This window comes from Dermacentor andersoni, chromosome 5 (genome assembly GCF_023375885.2).
Source record: "Dermacentor andersoni chromosome 5, qqDerAnde1_hic_scaffold, whole genome shotgun sequence".
Classification (NCBI taxonomy): Eukaryota; Metazoa; Arthropoda; class Arachnida; order Ixodida; family Ixodidae; genus Dermacentor; species Dermacentor andersoni.
Genome location: NC_092818.1, coordinates 81905774 through 81926948, shown reverse-complemented (window position 1 = coordinate 81926948; position 21175 = coordinate 81905774). Strand labels below are relative to the sequence as shown.

Here is a 21175-nt window from a genome sequence, read left to right as displayed (position 1 = left end):
TGCCGCAGCTACTCTATACTCGGTGAGGACTGTGTCTAGAAATTAGAAAGCTACCACAACTATTAAAGCAAGACGCACACTCACATAGCAGTCTAACAATATCAAACTATTTGTTACCACATTCAATTTAGATGCCGACGATGGTCATTAATGCACGCCACCGATGAATAGGAAGAACACCTCGTGAGATGACTATAGAATAAATCTCGCACATATGTTTAACGTTCTTGTTGTCCGAAATACAGCTATACTGAAAAAAAAAAAAGATTACCACAGCTGAATCACGGAAAGAGCAGCGAACTTTTACTACGCAGCACTGCTGCTCACGAGCTTGCAGATGGCAGCAGTCTTTCCCAACGTGCAGCAAGGTGGAGCTTAACAGCTGCTCTCAAGGACTGCACTGCTGCTACTGCTGCTGTTGTTGCAAAGTGCCCAGGGGTGCTACTCCGGACACTGTCAATTTCACTGTTTTGTCAGCTCTGATTGGTCTACAGGGCTGCTACGAACTCTCGCGTTGGCTCAAAATGCCACCACTGCAAAATCTGACGATACGGCGGAATTTGACGATGCTCGGAATAGCACCCCAGATGCTGTGCAAGACGGACAGCACGCCAGCACAGCACAGAGTGAGCACAGACTAAGTGCCTGAACTTTCTGAGTATTAGCGTAATCGAGTAGCGTAATCGAGTAGTGTAATCGAGTAGCGTAATCAAGTAGCGTAATCCAGTAGCGTAATCGAGCTCCCCCATAAGAGTGAATGATGTAAACAGATCAGTGATTTCGTTGTCACTGCGTTTATGAATCCTGAGCACTAAACACCAGCATTTTTCTGCTCTGCTTATTAGTTACTTGTGCTTTTATGAACCACAGCACTCAGACTAATATATAAAAATTAAATTCTGGGGCTTTATTTCTGGTGCCCAGACTATGATACTATTGTGACAAATGCCGTAGCAGGCGACTCCAGGTTAATTTCGACCCCCTGGGGTACATTAACGGGCACCTAAGTTAAGTACAGAGGTGTTATTGCATTTCGCCCCCATGAAAATGTGGCCGCTGCGGTTGGGAATCGAACCCACGACTTTGTGCTTAGCAGCGCAACGCCATAGCCACTAAGCCACCGTGCCGTGTAACCTCGGCACCAAACACCAGCCTTTTTCTACTCTTGTTATTGGTGACATGTGCTAATCATTTTCGACTGCACATTGCACACAAATGTAAATCCGTGAAAGGGAACTGTCCTCCACCCAACTGTAGCACAAAGCTACAAAGGAAACCCAATGGGTTTCTCAGAAAGCTTTGCAGTTAAAGAAAAATTTGTTCTGGTCCAAAATTTGAACCTGGTACCAATGCCTTACTGGGGCCATTGTTCTACCACCTGAGCTAACTAGGAGGCTAGCATATCATAGAGCATGGGCAAATTAATCAACAGTTTAAAGCACAGGGACACACAATATTGTGAATCAGCTCTGCAGAAGCCTGCAAGGTGGAGGAAGTTTCATGAAAGTTGGCGTAGTAGGGTGCCTGAGTGCTCCTCCTTGCTCTGAGCTGGGGGAGGGAGAGGATACAGACAACCTAAGACTAGCAGATCACTGTGCCCTTGTCCAGCAATCACTGTGCTCTTGTCCTGAGGTCTGCTAGCCTCCTGGTTAGCTCAGATGGTAGAGTAACCGCCCCCGAAAGGTGGTAGTCCCAGGTTTGATCTCCCAGACCCGGACAAACGTTTCTTCAACTGCGAAGCTTTCTTTCTAAGAAACTCATATGGGTTCCCTTTGTAGCTTCATCCTACAGTCGGGTAGATGACAATTTTTCCCTTTCATGAACTTTCCTCCACCTTGCGGGCTTCTGCAGAACTGATTTGCCATATGAATTCCGAGTCGATGAAGGCCTTTGTTTTTGCACTGTTCTAGCATTGCACAGCTTGTTTTAAGGCATTTTTCAATTAATTATTTTGGCAGTGCACTTACCTGACATTTCCAGCCATGCTTTGGAACATTGGCTACCATTGGCTTCACACAGTAGACATGATAGGCCTTGTCGCAGACGTCGCAAGTCAGAAGCCGGGCATCATCGCCAGTTTGCCTGAACACAGCAAACACAAGCGTGAATTCCGAGGCTTAGTTGGTGCCTGAAGCACGGCTTGCTGTACAGTATGTAATTACTCTCTCAGAAAAGTGAGCAGCAAAGGACATGTCCTCTGCGCTGCTTTTATTTTTTTTTTTTTCATTTGGGGGAGGGGGAGGGGAACAGTTACGATAAGCATAAAATACACTGGAAAGTCCATATGTAAAATTTTTATATGAAGATGGAACTTAAAAAATGAAAAACAAGCAAATTTCTGGCTAAGACAAACAAGTCTCAAACCGGTTTCACATGATAAAGCTTTTGATTAAATAACCCCATAATTTCTTTCCCTTTGCAACTCAATTCAGTAAGGTAGTCACGCAGTAATTACATGTGGTATAGTCATTCTCTTGCAGAGTAATGGGAAGCGGTGCACCACATGACAAGACAAGGCAAGCCACGAGCCTTCAGAATATTCTCGCATCATGTATTTTCACATGTACTGCCTCGTCCAGCTTTGCATGCTCGAGCGCACTAAGATATCGCACACACCTGCAACACTGACAGGTCTTGCAGTCGGGACACTGCCAGCCGAGCCGAGAGCTTGGCGTGACGACCACAGAGGGATCCAGGCAGAAACCATGGTAGTGGGCACCGCACACGGTGCAGAAGAGCAGTTCAGGCACGGACACCATCTCTTCACAGGACTGGCAATTGGCCTGCGAACCCACTGCACCGACGACAAAGCAGTCACCCGGGCAGTTAGCGAAGCTTTGCATTTGCAAGATCAAAATAACTACCACGCATTACCTCACATCACCCTTGCCTTCTTTCTTTGGGAAAATCAGCTTCCCAAAACAAGGAAGGGGGCACAATATATATGAGGATATACGTTCCAACTGTTTCTCAGAATGAGGACAGCACCAATGACTATGACGGCAATGGCTGCGTCCTCACGAAGACAGATGACAATGCCGGCAAAGCCTAGTTTATTTGCGCAGCAAATAGCGATAGGAACCAACACTTGTATAGAGCGAATAAATTTGACATGAAAGGGTTTGTCAGGCCTTCAAGCAGAATAGCATGGATGCATGGCAGTATCACGTGTGACAACAGTGTAGCTGACCAAGGTTTAGTTCAACATTCAAATGATGGCCGTCGATAAATAAACACATAAACACACGTAAACAAAACACGCATCAGGGGCCACCTTCCTGATGCACACAATGCCTGTTTTCATGCAACAGACCTTTTTTCCTTATTTTGTCATCCAATGGATACCTCCCTCTAAACATATTACTCCGAACGCCCAAAGTCACAAAACTACTGCAATACGCACCGTAGGACACGGCTTTGTCAGCATGGGACGGGCAGAGAAGTATCAGGGCCTTCATGTCCTGAAGGGAAAAATGTAAGAATGAGTTCACACAGACATGAGAAAATATTTTGCGCAGTGCAATGCATGACCACACGTATAAAAAGTAAAAAGAAAGAAAGAAACAGGCCATACTTACTTGAAAACAACCATAGGCTGCTGCACAAGGGAAATGAAAGATCATGCCACAGTCTGGTAAGTGGCACCGAATACTTGCTCCATACTTTTGACACCCACTACAAATCTGCAAAGTAAATGAAGAAACACTTAAAAAGAAGTAGAAATACACACATTACAGGCATTCAATGCAATAAATCTTCACTTTAAGCTCAGAGCTACACCCTCTCCCTCACCCAACACACACTTACATCGAATATCACTCGTCGCTTTGAGAATACTTGTATGGCGCAAATAAGCTGAGAACATAGAAGAGAGCATGAACACAGACAGGGCACTAACTTCCAACTACTATTGTTTGAAGTTAGTACACTCGAACCTTGTTATAAAAACAATGATGGGAGAGCCGAAATTACTTCATTACGTATAGTATTGCCACTTCTGCAATATACGCCCAATAGAGTGTACAATTGTAAACATGGAAATAAGAAGACGGCTTTGCAGCCCGCAGAACCACTACATGGCCACGCTTGCAATGCAATTTGAATAAAACATCAAAAGAATCTTCAGCGTGTGCAACACACAACTTCTTAGCGTCTCACACGACAGCTTTTAGATAGCTGCCTTCTGTTTCATTGTGGTTGTCTTTCACCTCCGCTTTCCACATGGCTCGTTGTAGTCGAGCAGCACTCAACACCCAACAAAGAACTCTGCTATGTGATCGAGGAGGCAGGCAAACTTCAGCTCATGGCTTCGGAAATTGCATCGGCGCCAATGCTATCACGGAGGTCGCACATAGCTGCCAGCCCGTGCGGCGCATGGTCATGGTCATGGCATGAATGCATGGTCTGGGTGTGACCCCCGAGATTGCGCCGGGGAAATCTCAGAGGCCAGGCCCACCTGCAGCTACCTGCATGGCACGCCATTGAGAAAGTGAGGAGTTAATGCACTAATCTTTTGCACAGCATGGCGCAACTCACGCAGGTTTGCGCATGAACTGAAGACTGCGCCAGGGAGATCTCAGAGGCCCCGCCGAGTTCGGCACATTCAGGAGAGAGGTCAGTGGTGAAGTGTGACAGTGAGCCGCTGCTTGTGCGCAGCTATACGCGGCAATGAGAAAGACCAGTGCTGCTCGACGATGTATTCGACACGGGGACATGGGACTTTTGAACTGCCGTGGCAGACAAGTGCGGCAGACAGTACGCTTTGCAGCTGCAATGGCTTAGTGAAACTCAACATGAAATCGGTCTATTACAATTACAAATTGCGAGTCCAAATATGCTGCAGGAAAACTAAATGCTTTTGTGGAGCTTGAACACAACGAAAGTTGCTACGTGCAGCCAGCAGGACATGACGCACCATCTGGAACCTTTAATTACATCTATGCCTTGACGGCAGAGCAGGACAGAGTGAACTGCCAAGAAGCAAGATCTGAAAAGAACAGCAAATAACTAGCCCTCTCCAAAGAACAAAAACATGTGCTCTAGAGCAAGGGCTCTCAAACTGAGTTCCGTGGAACCCAGAGGTTCCACGAACAGCATCTTAGGGTTCGACGAACAGTCAGAACAAATTCGACACTATGCCGTTTTTCCCTATTAACATCCACAATTTATCAATTTAAAGAACTAATTTTGCATTGCATTTTATATTTAATGAAGCCACTGCATACCACATCGGCACTTCGGTAGTCTGCAAGCAACAAGAGGTCCTTGCAGCAGTGGCACACGAGACTCATCATTGTATGACTTGCGGGCTTCGTTGTGGCCATGCCGATAACTTTTAATTCGTGCTTGCAAGCGCAGTTTATAACGCGTGAGCAGGAATTAACTGTGAAGTTCTGAAAGCAGATAGCCATTGCCCTATTAAGCAGCGAGTGCCTGGCCGACTCTTGTTATGGACAGATGAAGACATTGGCACATTGTAATAGAGACATGAAGTGCATTCATGCATCATTTGTGGTTCACTCAAGTCAGTGTCACCACAGTTTCAATACAGGCTGGTATGCCATCACACTGTGTTGGTTCTGTAATAAAAACACGAGAACAAGCATTTGGATGAATACGTGGGGCACCGTTGCATGCCAACTGAAATCGGGATTTAGGCTTAGCATTGTTTTTGGCAATCAGTACATCGAAGACCATTCTGTGGCACAAATGACTTGTGACATTTGTTTGCAAAAAATAATATAAACTTTTGAACGTCTGACACTTCTTCTGAATGAAGGCACTGTTTGTGGCACACTGTGCGTACAGCGGTAGCTGTATTGTCGGTAGGCGTTGTTTCAGTGCTCAGAGTATCATGAAAAAATGAATATGTCCCTTGTCTATATATTATCCAGAGTTCCTCATCAAGATCGATGGCCTTGGAGATTAAAGATAACATGCTGAACTGTAACTAATGGAAGCCACACATATACACAACAACAGTGCTGCGTTGGTTAGGAAGATCCAGAGGGGATGTAGGTGAGCACTACAGTCTATGCTCGTTACAAAGTACCTGTGTACAGCAGACTTTCAGATATAAGGGACCATATTTGAACGTTAGATTGCTCTACCTATTTTATTAACCCTTTGAGGGTCAATGAAGTAAATATACAGCACCACAAACAAGTCCGAAAATGGTTGATGCCGTATATTTACGGCGCCGTCTGTATGTTTAAAAAGCGCGCCCATTTCCTAATTTTTTCTTTTCTGTCATGTGCTGCCACTATGTGGGAATACAGGGAATTTTTTTTGCTCGTCTCCCTCTCTCGGTTTTCGTTGCATGATTTGTTTTAGTGCTAGTTCGCTCCCGCGCGTCTATATAGTACCGCCCGCGCATTGGTGTGCGCGCAAGCGGTTGGCGGTTCGGGTTTTATTCTCGCGGGTGGTTTCGGCTTCTTGCGCTTGCCAAACTGATGGCTATCTCGTTACTAATCGCTCAAAGGGCGACCACCTCTTTCTCACTTGTTCAGTGCTCACAGGGGTGCACATAGGAAGGATGCCGCCGTGCATGCGTTCCCGCTGATTCTTTCTTTTTTTTTTTTTTTTTTTTTGACACTCACGAAAACTATTTGCCTCTGGTTGGCGATAAGATGAAGATTAGCGGAAGTTTGTCACACGTTTTGCGTTTTTGACGGGCACACAACCACACAGTTTTCTTGAGCGCACGCACCTATGCAGTTCGATTACGCTATGGATGTACATATTAGATATTAGTGTAAGAGCAGGAACATTTGAGTCTTGCGAAATATTCTCGTGTGTGCATTTTCAAGGCCTTGAACTATGTGTATAAAAATGCATCAAACTTTTAATTCTTATAAGTTTATTTCCTTTTTTTTATTGTTGTTATTCATGAATGAAGAGTACATATATGCCAACGCAAAATATATCTTTCTCAATTTATTGTCACCCTAGAAAAATTGTGGTGAATTTTTTTCGAGATAAGTCCCTAAGAAGAATTGAAATGTGCAATAAAAAAATCGACCCTGGACGGTTGCATATGTCGAAAAAAATCGACCCTCAAAGGGTTAATGCAACCAAGTTCACTTTTAAAGGACGATTGGCTACAGCGTATGAAATTAGTCGCAATTTTTGTCAAAATCAGGCATATAAAATGGATTTTTGCCGTGTCGACACGGCCTGACAGCTGACTTGCGAGGGTCAGCCGACAATCGCGGCTCAATATCACACACATGCATTGAAGGAAGGCAGGGCGGAAGTGTGCAATCTTCTTTCGCGCACAAGGTACGAGGAGGAGGCGAGGGAGAGCGAGGGGGGGGGGAGGGCGTCTACGTCGGCGGCTGCTGCTTATGGCATGGCTGCCACATCTTGAAAGCAATCTGCAATGTGGACAAAATGCGCCCAGTGCCAGTAGCTTGGTATGCACTGTGCTTTCTAAGTTTCTAAGTTTAGTTCACATTGAAGCGAGAGACAGCACGAAGGTCAATTTGCTCGCTGCTGCTACCGCGCTTCCTCACTACAACGTTTTGACTGCAACTTTCTGTGGTCGTCGAGCGAGATATGTTCATGTTTACCTATTCACGCTTGACGCTATGCTTGTTCATTTAGTTAGTAAGCAAATGTTTACTACTTTATAAGGCCGATAAAACTACTATCCTTACTTCGCATAGCTATCTACTAATTTGATATTGCAATCGATGCTTCACCTCTCAGGTGAAACAGCGACTTCTTTGTCTGTTTCTTAGTTTGGGCGTTCATCATTCACTCTTTGCAATAACGTTGTTACACATCGCGACCAAAGTTTCGGAAGTGAGACATTTCGGATATTACAGACTGCAGATAAAACGGATATATTTTGTCAGATTATCAGGGTCCATTGTAAAGAGTCGACTGTATTTTGTAAAGATCAATCGACTCTAGGTGAAACAAGGTGCTCTGTCCAGAATACTTGAATGTGCAAGACAGTCAAGCTTGCTCTCCGGGGCTCTTTAAGGATTTAAACTTTCCGAGAGTCACTCAACACCCCAAACAAATGTAGCTGACACAATAACAGGAAACATGAGAAACCAATGACGACATGTTCAGGTTTTAAGCACCCAAGATTGAAGCCCGTGAATTCCAGGTGACGACAAATTACGAGTTTTCTATTTTGTCCCTTCCGCCGTGACGACACGACTGCTTTCTGGCACATCACGGGTGAACGCACCATCATCAAGAGCACAAAATAAATACCACCTTGAAAATGAACAATTCAACCTTAATTAAAGCCAACTCATACCTGAGACATTCCATAGAAGACAGCTTTGTCAACGTGAATGAGGCTGTCATCTTCTCCAGGGCAAACGCCTTCCGACCATGCGGCACAGTTTCGGTGAACATACGTATGGCCTGAAAGAGAACATCATGACTGCTGCCCATGAATGCTACAATGACATGGCAAAATGCACCACGAGACATTACGGAGCAGTTACAATGTCAACCTATAATCTTTCTTCACAACTGCACTGGTGATTTGGTACATTTCCAACAAATTATTTGTTTAGATTTTAGCTGTGCACATAAACAAAGCTTGCTTTTCTCCTATTAAAGCTTTGCGCACTGTCAATGGTCCAATCAGCATTCCACCTGCATATCACAGATCTTATCACCATTGTCAATGTTGGATAAGGAATAGAATCAAACAAAAGGAATTCATGCATTATACCAGCCCAGCATCTCAGCTCAGCTATATGTTATTTCAGCAAGAGCCCGCTCTTAAGTCTTGCTTTATTGGGAGGTCGGTAGTATTCCCATACCTGAAGGCTCAAATATTGTCCCAACATCAGGTTCTTCTGCAAAGCCCACTGTCAGCATCTCCTCAGAGGTATTTGGAGGCTTGAACTCGGCAGACAGTCGAGAGAGAGGCTTCCCCCTGCAATACAAAAAAACACCAAGATGATACCAGTGCAACTGTCTATGAAAAGCTTCAAAACATGGTAAGCCTAAGAACAAGAGACTGCTCACATCATCCTTTCTTTCTTACGTATCATGCCATAAAGAGACAGTAAAGAAAAACACCAGAGCAGTTTAGACTGATACAGTATTCCTTCAAAACTCTTTATCTTCTGGTTTATTTTCTTTTCTGGTTTATTAAGCCTCCTCTCGCATAAGAGTGGCTTTTATTTGGTACTGTAAAATTGACATTTACTAATATCGCTCAATTCATTTTTTGCTTTAGTGTGCCTTTATTGTGTGCCTAAGTCAAGGTAATGCATGAGCATTTTTGCATTCTACCCCCATCATAATGCAACCAGGGCAGCCAGAGAGCTGTCCTGGTTGCATTCTGGTTGCAGAGAGCTGCCCTTCCCTCGTACTCGGTAGCAGAATGCCACAGCCAACTGATCCACTGCAGCGGTTGCAGAGACGATACATACCTGGACAGCCGGAGCCCCTTCCCACCTCGGCGCACAGGGGGCGTGGTGCTCCCTTGCAAAGTGGGGGTGCGATCCTCGGTGGACAAGGCCCCCCGCTGCACCAGCTTGGCCGCCCTGCGGAATGGCTGGAAGCCTAGGGTGGGCTCGAAGCGCACCAGCTTGCCCTGACCCATGGAGCTGCTCTCGCCCAGGTTGCACAGTGCACACACACGCTCAGATCTGCATTTTTGAGAAAGAAAAAAAAAAGGCCATTGTAGCACGGCACATGCATGTATGCACAGTGGGCCGTAAAAGCAACTGAGCAAATACCATATTTACACGATTGTAAGCTGACCTCTTTTTTAAAATTTGAAAATGTGAAGTGGGGGGGTCGACTTACCGTCGAAACCAAACATGGCACCACAAGAAAAAGCGAGACCAACGGGATGTCAGGGGAGCTACAATGTAGTTCCAATTTTATGTTTGCCCTACGGCCCCACCCATAGCTTTCTGCTGTCCCGTGTGTTTTTTTCGCTTTTCGGAAGAGTTTTTCAACATTTTTGAGAGTTTTACAGCGCACACAGCACTCATGTGGGGGTGTCGATAGTTCACGGAAGTGCCGCTGTTCCATTTGCAATGGCACCCTCAGAACAGCGGCGCTTGCGGGGAGTATCGATAGTTCATAGAAGAGTAGACGCCGCTCGCGGCTCACATTTCTCTTTCCCTGTAGCTTTTTAGTTTCATGCGTTCAATCTGACCACTGGCTACGTGCTACTTCCGTGCTTCCTCAGTCGTCACGAGTGCTCCGAATCCACTGAACATTCGGCACTCTTTCACAGCAGCGTTAAAGAAGGCTGCCATCCTTTACGCTGAAGAAACAAATAACTGCGCAATGGGCCACAAGTTTGATGTTTCTTAATGGGTGGTGCGAGACTGACGACGGTAGCGAAACAAAATTTTTCCCTGTGACAGCAAGCGAAGAGGTTTCCGTGGGACTAAGTTGAGATGCTTTCCAGAGCTGAAGGCCAAGCTTGCGGCGTACGTCGCCGAAATGTGTGATCGGTCCCTGCAAGTGACGTGTGACATGGTCATGAGACAAGCCTGGATCTTCAGCTTTTAACCCTTTCGCTGTCGGACGTTTCTGGCCGTGACGCACCCCCAGTGTCGGCTTGGTTTCAGGGAACGAGCATAACAGGGAATGAACATAGCAATTTATTTTTGATTATGATTGGTATACAAATAACATAGTCAATGCAATATGCACATTTCAGTGTTCTGCAGCTGTTGTTAGTAAACATCATCATCATCAGCCTGACTATAAAATCTGTTCAACATCCGAATCTGACGATGCGGAACCCTCTTCGTCTCAAGCGACTTTGTCCGAGTCCGAATCCGAGCTCGGCTCGTATTCTGAATCGGAATTCAGCCACCGCTCCCATGAGCAGACGAAGGTCCCGCGCGCCGAGCCATCCGAAAGTAACCGCGCGCAGGGAGGATGCGCTTTCAGTCGCCCGCGCAACGGAGAGAAATGGGACGTTGCGTGATCAAGAAGACAGAGGGAGATGAAAAAAGGCTAAACAAAGTTCGAAGGGCTTTACGTTTACTGCTGCAAGTCGGAAGCGAGGGTGCGGCGAGAGAGCGAAAGCAGCAATCGAATCACCCTTTTTGGAGAGGCAACGGCACGTGCGCCTGAACTTGACGCGCCGTAGCAGGCACACCAACAGAAGAAAAATAAAAACCTTCAAACCAGCGGAGATTACAGAACAACCCTTGAACCCATAACCACACGCGCGCGACGCATGATCCAGCGAACGCGGAGCCACCGCGCCACTCAGCAAAGAGAAAGTGGGGAGTGGCAGTAGCACCGTACTCTTCAATACATGGGTTAACACAGGTCGGAGCGAATATACGAACTTGTAGAAAGAGTCAACAGATGGCGTGGCCAATCCAGGAGCACCTGTTTTTGCGCTCAGGCGCGAAATTTTGAACGCACGATAGAGAACGTACCGGTACGTCAGTGACACCGTGGGGGGGGGAGCGCGATGACGTACCGGTACGTCAGTGACAGCGAAAGGGATTAAGGACCTGCTCTGCCGTGAGTACAAGCGGCTGGTGGCCGAGGACCGCGAACTTATGCCAACCGGACATGTTGAAAGAGCCCCCCTGACGGCTCTGTGTGGTTAGGTGCTTTCGGTGTGGACTTATGTATGTATGCAAATGCACTTATGTATGCAAATGCACTTATGTATGCAAATGCAGAATTTCGCTGGACGGCGACGTGCTGTGGGACCGTAGCAGCAATGACGATGGCAGCACTAGCGAGGAGGAGTTGTCCAGTGACCATGCCAGCTACTAACAAATTTTTGTTATGGAATGCACCGGTGGGTATGCTCTTCTTTTCTTTTTTCCTGTTACTCGCGATATGGGGAGGTTGACTTACATTTGAGTCGACTTACAATCATGTAAATACGGTACTAAAACGCAATCATTCATTACATGTGGGGATGCTCGACTCTCACGCATCCCCTGATGTCGTTTTCCCCATATGGCTTTCGCGTCTACTGTAATCAAGCTTCTCTGCATAGCTGCATAGCAGGTCAGTGTGGTTGCAGCACATCAGAAGAAATGGCACAAGTGTTGTGCTGCTAACGCCACCTAGCGGAGGGGTTACTGGGGCGCAAAGGGGAGTGGGCTCTTCCTCCTTGGCTTGGGGTCGGCAAGCGGAACAGACGTTTCATGCGCTCACCCAGTGTTCGCGGGACTGTCCTGTGAAAAGCTTAGGAGCAGGACACCAGAATGGACGAACACAATCGTTTTAATGCGCCACCGTCTGTGTGACCGTACATGCAAACGATTAGGCGTTGGTGTCCAGCATGGCAGCGCACATATTATCTCGTTATCCGGTCGTGATGAACCAGACTTCCTCGATTTCTCGCATGCCCATCAGCACGTTCTATGGGTAGTAATTTGTCTAGCAGGCATTAGTGTATGAAAGATGTAATGCCGTTCTGATTGTTTGCGTTACTGTGTTGTCATTATTAAGTCCCAAGAGCATGTTTGAGAAACCACATACTTGACATTACTTTCCATCCAACCTTTACTATAACATCACACAAATACAGTAAAAAAAAAAAAAAGCTGGCTTGGTTCTATCAGTGTGTTCTCTGCAGCTGTTCACATGTTCATCACTTTCTATGAACTGCTTTTCAAAATTTTCATCGGCCATCTTCCCTCGGTTGCTTGTAAGGACAACAGTAACAATACTGAAAACTTGCTCAATATGCGCATTAGAGGGAAGGGCACTGTTGTAACATCAGAACACCTTGCACACAAGATCGTAGTTACTTGATGCCATGATACTCGCTCTGGGTCCATTATTAGGCGCAGTGCTAATATGCAAACATATTAAGTCGCTCGTGCTTGTCTTTGTTCATTGCGTTGAAGTCGTTCCTGGCCACGTAGCTTATCAGCCTTGTTTGGCTCGCTGCCAAAATGGAACATGGACGATCCACCCGCTGATCATCGGCAATGCACGATGTTGCCAGTGAAATGAAAGCGCATTGCTATAAATTTGGAAACAAAGTGCTTCAAACTGATGAGGCGATCGTCGTGAACATGTTTGAATCGGATAGTGACAGTGATGGCCATGACGGCAGCGCTGATACAGTAGAGCAGGTTGTCTCAACACTGTCCCTGCGGGAGGTCCTGTAGTTGATTCAGTCCCTCATGGGGGCTGAATCACGCGAACTGAGCGAGGGACCTTCCACTTCACTACGTGGAGCACCTGGATGCCTTGGAGAAAGATGTTGGCAAGCTTCGCGTAAAGCAAGCAAGGCTGACGGACATGCAGTTTTCTCCTGCAAGCCATTTGGAAGTATGTGACAAGGTGCTTGTGGCGATCTCGTCCCAGCGTTTCCTCTGGATTTCTCAAGCTGAGATGCTGCCCCGACAACCTTCCCAAATGTTTTAAAAGGCGCCTTTTGGGGCCACCAAAGTGATGCCTCGGCAGAGCTCATATGCCACGTGCCGCCCGTAACCCCTCTTTGCAGTTGTTATAGCAGTGCCATTCTTGAACGCCGACAGCAGCGGCTTGTTAACAACACGCGATTGGACATGCGATTGGAGCACGCAGGAAGCAGAGCCAAACAAGTCAACACAATCAGAAGCCAGATGGAGAAAGGTGGTGGGGAGGAGAACTGGCCTCTCCGCCATTATAGTTTTCTCGGAACAGCTATGCCATCCCGATCATTTTGATTTTTTTTTCCATGCAACCCATTTAGGAATTTTCATGGCACTTGAATACTGTTACTATAAGTGGATTCGACTGTACAGAGGAACCGCTATAAGACAACTTTCTCAGAATCATGCAAACAATCGTATAATCCGGGCATCGTGTAATCCAACCAACAAAAGTTATGTCACGCACAAGATTTGTGAGGACCTTATATTTAAGCTGTAAACTAATACTCTGCATAACTCAGAAACCAAAACCGCCAAGAAAGTAAATTCAAAAAGAATACTGCACTGCAGGTGCCAATTGCGCTTTACTGGAGAGATTTAGCATACAGTGTACCGCGATCTGCGCCAACCGGCATGCTAAAACGTTTTTACCATTCACAGAACTTGCAAAAACTGGTTAATTTATTACGGACGTTCTTTGAGCCACGCCGCAAGAGCTGTCTTTCAAGTGCAGCGATGTCTGCAAGGAGGTCACCTACATCGGCATCGCCTGCACAGACGAATTTCCTAATGTTATCGATGCAATGCAGCACATGCGCCAACGTGGGCACAAGCACAGCAGAATCTTTGGCATCGCCCTTGTCCGAGGTGGCAGTCAGCAATGCAGACACAACAGTATGATCTGTGCAAAACCAGAAACTCAATGGCACGCGCTTGAGAAGTCTTGTGTACTTGCGTGTAAACAAAGCTCCGAATTGCATGAGTGAACGCACATGTCTGATACAATCTGCAGGCCTCTCAGTGGCTGATTGGTTGGTTTTCCAGGTATGCTTTCGTGCTAGCCATGCGTGTTGGGGCAGTATTCTCGGTTGATCACTTTCACAGTTTCACTTTCGTGTGTTTTCCGTGCTCCATGCTGCGTCACCTGTTACAGACTTGTTTTGTCAATAATGTAACTGGTTACATGCAATTTGTTACTGAAAAGGGTAACTGAATTACAGCGAACATTACCACACAAAACAAATTACCGTAAAAACCGGAATATAGGTCGAACTTTTTTTCAAAAACCCATCGCGAAAAGTCGACCCTCGACTTATATACCGGACATTGGCGGAAAAACTACGGAAGTCTTGCAACAATGCGCGGATAAAGTAAACAGCCGCCTTCGCCATCGCCATCAGCAGCATGGCGGCGTGGCGACGCTGTGGCACCTGTGACACCGGCATTTTGCGTTTCCATTGTCGCAAAGTTATATTAATTAAAGGCTGCACTTTCATTTTGTTTCGAAATGAGCGGGAGCGGAAGCCGACGTCAATTCACCGTCGCCTTCAAGAAAAAGGCGATTGAGTACGCGGAAGCCCACGGCAACCTGGCGGCACAGCGCGAACTTGAAGTATCCGAAAAGTGCATTCGGTAGTGGCGGAGGCAAAAGCAACGTATTACAACTTGCAGCAACCAAAAGAAAACGTCATTTCGTGCCGGATCGCAGTGGACTGCAGAACTGGAAGGCAAGGTTGCGGAGTCCGTCCGCGAGCTGTGTGTAAGATCGCTGCCTGTGACTGCCGAATGCATCCGTTTGAAAGCGGTAGAGATCGCACGCGCCTATGGACTGGGCAGCGAGAAGCACTCGTCATCCGACTCTGATCAAAGGCGTTGCTCTGATTCGGAGTAGCGCTTGCGCACTTCGTGCCCTTCTGTGTACTGTACACCCGACGAACTTTTAACAGTATCGCGCGACCATCGACCCGCGTGTTTGTCAGCACCTTATCATCACGGCACGGAGCGGCGAAATAGCGAAAGTAAGGGCATGTGTACACATGCGCGTATCTCGTTTGTTTCGCTGCTCAGCGCCATTAATAAGGTGTTGACAAGCACGCGTGTCGATGATCGCGCGAAACCGCTAAAAACTTGGCCGGGTGCACATGCGAGCAGCATTTAAATAAATACTGTCACCATTGTGCAACCCCCCGAGTCGCATTTGTTTCAAGGTAAGGGTGTCATGTCTTTCGGTACTTTTGCCATTGAAAAGGATTTTTTTTTTTTTTCATTTTGAGGATTCGTTAGTTGGGGGATCGACCTATATTCCGGTCCGAACTATAGTCCGGTTTTTACGGTAATAGATTATCGACAAAACTAAATATGTAATTGATTAGAATTAATTAGTTACATGTAAGTCGTTACATACATGTCTGATTTCTAGCAGGACTGCATAAGAAACAACTAAACAGCAAGTTCAGCAGCAAAGCAATGAGATTGTTCTTTTTCTATTTTAATACTGCAGTGCGTGCCTCAGTGCACGGCACTCACCCTTCTGGTGACATCTCGTCTTGCTTCTCATGCGGAGATTCTCCATGACCAGGTTGATCATAATGTGCTGCAGTAAACAGAAGCAACAGAACAAAGAATCACGTGCCTGCCAATGAGAAACATGTTTAATTAAGAGACAAACAACTTTCAGCTTTTACACCCCACTGTAAAACTTAACCCAAACAACACATCTCTCTAGTGGCCCGACTTCAGCAAACACAGGTTGTTAGAAGCAAACATCGAAGGCATTACAGGAGAAACGCATCAAGCTACCCGTTTCATGGCACACCAAACGTAAGTCTCCAGCACCACCTGGAGGAGAAACAAAATGACACACATTTGTGTTTAATATGATCGAGACTACAGTATTTTCCGATGTATAAGGTGCATCTTTATTTCAATATCTTCGTCGCTTCGTCTTGTAAAATGGTGCAACTTATATGCGGAATTTACAAAAGATGGCAGGTGTTACACGGCAGCACTCAGAGCAAGTGCGCTTGCCAACGTGCGCAAGCACGCATTTTATGTGCCTATGCATGCACAGACGATGCGAAATAGGTCATACACGTCGAAACGCGACACGATTTTGGCCCTTCCTGCATTACTTTGCCGATGGTGCGAGACCACGCAAGCATCTCGCTTTTCAAACATTTGTTTTGGCTCCCACGTCACTGAATAGGCAATTGTTCAATTTGCGCTCCTGTCCTGCCGTGCTAACAACCGCTGATGAAAGCAAGGCATTGGCCCACCGCGAGAGATAGCGAGAGCACAAGCGAACGTTCGGAGCACTAGGTGCCCACCCGACATCGCCCCTCGTTCACTTTTGATATCGGCTGCCTCGTGACTTGGGTGCCCAAAATCTACGGTACACCAGCAGTGTGTAGTAGCTGAGCACGTCAGAATTGGGTGAGTACAGCATTTTGCAACAAGAACACTTGCGTGGGAACCTGCAATGCGTGAAACGCATTGCAAAGATGTTACTGATACGTTATGCAAAAATGTTATGATCTTACATTACATACATTATGATACATTACTGATACATTATGCAAAGATCTTATGCAAAGATGTTACTGATACATTAACTTTTCTGCAAAAGTGGCTGCATTTAGGGGGGGTGCGACTTATCCACCAGAAGATACGTCGATAACAGCAAAAGCAAGCTTTAAGTCTTTAAAATGTTGAAGTAAACACACATTAACCACACTGTTACACATTGCAGCACAGTCAACCAAGTCAATTTACCTGCTTCACAAACACAGTGACACTGGCCATGCCAGCAGAGATAATGAAAAATGTGTAATGAACTTTTAACAGTTATTCACCGTAAAATACCAAATGTAATTTAGTCATGCATAGATTCTATGAAGTAGCTCACACAGCTTTGCATCATACATTGCAGTGTTGATCATATAATGCTCTGCTACAACTTTTCTGCAATTGCATGGCCCAAATTAACAACACTAATAACTGCAACCTTACAGAAAGAAGTTCAGTATTGAATTTTGACTTCTTATTAGGCTGCAAAGGACACACATTTGATTTGAGCTAACATTTAGCTATCCCCACACCACTAGAAAACATACCAAGATTGTACTGGCATGGGTAAGCAAGCAAATGTCAATGGCAAATGGTTTTCCTATGAGCCTCTATGATAATCACACTTTTAACATGCCTAACTTTCGGTCCCCTTCTGCCCATGACTGCCTGCCAGTAAAACATGACTGAAGATGTCATGGGCTGCATGCTGCCCAGTGCCGGATCATTTTACCCACCAAAAATCAAGATCAGATTGTCACTGTCTTCATGCTTTCACAGCTTATCCTTTCTGTGCTCTAATGCCAAGAAACAGACTTTACAGTCACTCACTGCCTTACAAGTTAACTGTCATCACACTTTCACACTTTAGAGCGAGACTCACAAATTTCCTAACACCGTAGCGTACAGAGTAGTGCACATCGTCTGGGAGATCCGTTGGCAGCAGATGTGAATCACGCCTACGCGTCACCTACGCGTCACCTACGCACTTGCTCTCCTGATCTCCAGATTAGCGATGCAGTTGCAACACATTTCACTCCGTTTGCAATGTGCCACAAGAGATCGATTGTCTGCGTCAGCCAATATATCATGAAATGAAAACACGTATAGAGCTGCGTTCAAATTTCACATTAGGGAGTATCGTAATCGTCGGTGAATTTTTTTAACTTGCACCCAAATCTAACAATGCAAGAGTTTTTGCCCCCACTGAAATGCAGCCACCATGGATAGTACAACTGAGTACAACAACGCACATAAAGGACACCCATGACACATGGAGAAGTGCTTGTTCATGTGTCGCGTACTGTTGCTCAGTAGCGCGCTGCAATTCAACATGTACAACTCAAAGCTTAGCCCTTCCAGCATTTGAAGAACCTGCTTTAGCGCACCTCTCAAGTGCCATAGCACACATACCACTGTCAGACATGGACATGCTGGCTTGAGGCGTCAGCGGGGGTTGCGCTGAATGCTCCAGCTCCATATCGTAGGAGGCCGGAGGCTGGTCCAACAAGGAACCACCAGGTGGCGTTTGGCCGCTGCTGCCTGCCAGCGACAGCAAGCTCGGCTTCCGCGATCGCACCCTGGGCCGGCCAGGGAAGCTGTGACTGGAACAGGCACAAACACTTCTCAGTCAAGTTTGTCACCTGTTCTTTGAAATGGCACGAAATTATTAAAACATCAAGCCAGGTTAAAAAAAGTATGCCTTCAAGAACGAGAAAACAAAGTGCTTTTGCATGATCTGTCAAAGAAAACAAAATCACCGTGTAATGACATTTGAACTGACACGAACTGAAGTGACATTCAAACCTGTTGTTGCAAGCGCCACAGCTGCACAAAATGAAATAACCTGGGGTTTCTGGAAATGAGGCCACTGCACTGAGAAAGAGGAATCTAGAGAAGAAATGAAAATGGTTTTATGAGTGATTCAAAGCTAAATGGTACAGCTCTTGAAAGAAAAGCCCAGACAATAAGCAGCTCAAGAACCGCCAATTAGCTGAACTTCAGATGCCATTTTTCAAGTAAGCTCGGCCCTGTGCCACTTGGCTCTTATGATCTTTGTTTCATGTGCCTCTTGATGTAAAAGAGTGGCCATTCAGTTGTGCCCCAGTTACACAGCTATAAAGGTCAGTAGATGCTTGCACAAGGTGAAAGCCAGGGACTTGGGGTGATCGAGTGCAAGCTAAACCAGTGCTGAAGTCTCATACATGAAACAGCCAATGTAGCTTTCTAGAGAGTGGTTGAACTACCCTTTAGAACATCTGGAAGTGGGGAATCCGATGTGACTTTGATGAAGAGTGCTCACCATAGCTAATTAGTATTCACCATTTGTAAATTTTGCTACCTAAATTCCTAACTAGGAGCCGATGACAGAATGCTGAGAACAAGCCAAGGCACTGAGAACACAACAGCTAAAACAGAGCGCGAGCAGAACAGAAAAACTAACTGGAAACAGTAGCACTGCACAAGAATGGAAACAAACTGATAGGAGAGGCTACTGCTGAGGTCTGCCCTTTGCAAATGCATACTTGCCAACCGGTGAACATTTAAAATTTGTAAAAAATCCTGCAGACACAACACTGAACAAGAAGAGAGGGGGGAAAGAATGAATTTTTAAGCAGTTTGCCCTAAGCACACAACTTTTCCGCGATACAAGTGCACTTTATTAGCAATGATTTACCTTTAGACACAACATGCAAGCAGCAGAGAACTTGGAACAGCAGAGACTGATGAGCAGTGCATTGCTTTTAAATCCCAGTGACTTTCTCGGCAACTTCTCTGTTGCTGATTTCGCCTACTTCGGGAACTTGTCTGGATAAACTGGCTCGAAGTGATAACCCTCTAATGCCCTTTTACTGGCTTCAAAGGGTATGGTCAGAGACTGATGAGCAGTTCTTCCCGAACAGCATTTGTTCTTCTTTAAAACCTCACATAAAATTCGTAAAAACACAGAACGACCCTAAATTCATAAACTTCACAGAAAATTTGGTAGAGTTGGCAGGTATGCACACAGGCAGGCTCATTTGCTGCTAACCTTTGCCAAACATTGTCTTAAGGACCAAAAGTGGGGACCAAAAGGTGTTGGTTCAGGTGCTACCAGTCAGCCAGGGAGCAGAAATGAATTACATGGATCATTTGGTTCACGACACAGTTTGATCAACACCACTTCTCATGACAGAACACATAGAAGTGTACTTCACATGCTGTTTCAAGCAATGGCAGAAAGCCTGGCAGAAGCAAGAGAACAAATGACCATCCATGAATGACACATCCTTGACAAGGTATGAAGCAAAAACCCCATACACAGATGCACAGCTTCTGTGTATGTCCCGTAGTTATAGTCTAATCCATCGTTAAGATGCTTTAATCTGCGGACAAAAACACGACAAAGGAACTACGTCTCAATGATAATTTCACAACACTGTCCTGAACAATGCGATACAATTTGGATAGCACTAGCTGCAGCTATAAGCTTTTACTGTCAACTGCACAATATTAGCCATATAATAAGCATATTGGAAAATTAACCCCACAGAATGGAGCAATGCGAAACGTAGAAAAACCTAACAAAGACATGGAGGCGAATGACAGCTCGATGACAAGGATCATGTGATGCATTCTGTCCACAGTTGCTGCACTGGTTCGCACCAGTGGAGAGGGCCTTTAGGATGGTTTCTCTTCGAAAATATGCTGCTGGCAACGTAGGCCAGCGCTGCATCTTTCTGACAGATGTATGGCCAATAAAAAAAATCAACCACATCATTGCTTCAATATGCCTTTGACGACTCCTCCCAGCTATCAAAGGCTTAAAGAATCCTCGCGTGTCGTGTCGCAGTTGCTCTGACAAGATAATGTCTAAATTATCCAGTTTGAGGAATCTCATTTATTTACATCAGTGCTTGTGCCCAGTCATCCATTTGTAATTCAGTTAAACCCTGTTACAATGAAGTCACTTATAACACGAAAATACCTTTGCTATATTCTGTGTTCGTATATGCCGATATCGGAGAGAAACATTTTAGATTTACTTTGGTATATCAGTGCTTACATAGAGTTTCAACTGTATGAAAATAAAGACAACTGAAAAAGTAAAACGCAACACCGGGGCAGCTTGGGCTAGTCTGTATATACAGAACAGAACGAAAGGACGCAGGACAAGAAGGGGAACACACACAAACACTTAAAGGTTATTCTTAGTTATGGAAAATTCACTGGAATCACACATTTCCTCAAGAGACACACTTATAATGGCAGGGTGTATATCA

The 21175-nt window shown here is 45.6% G+C and overlaps 1 protein-coding gene across 6 annotated transcripts in view; it reads right to left on the bottom strand.

Annotated features, from left to right (window-relative positions):
- The window catches only part of LOC126530817 (uncharacterized), a 230873-nt gene that overhangs the window by 202941 nt on the left and 6757 nt on the right, over positions 1-21175 (bottom strand). For all 6 annotated transcript variants that reach the window (XM_050178103.3, XM_050178108.3, XM_050178109.3 and 3 more), the window contains exons 3-11: positions 18327-18517; positions 15876-15942; positions 9411-9629; positions 8793-8908; positions 8276-8385; positions 3579-3683; positions 3404-3461; positions 2617-2794; positions 1968-2082 (exon numbers count right to left, since the gene is read on the bottom strand). In XM_050178103.3, the coding sequence (XP_050034060.1) occupies positions 1968-2082; positions 2617-2794; positions 3404-3461; positions 3579-3683; positions 8276-8385; positions 8793-8908; positions 9411-9629; positions 15876-15942; positions 18327-18517 (1159 nt within the window). The remainder of the gene's footprint in view (positions 1-1967; positions 2083-2616; positions 2795-3403; positions 3462-3578; positions 3684-8275; positions 8386-8792; positions 8909-9410; positions 9630-15875; positions 15943-18326; positions 18518-21175) is intronic.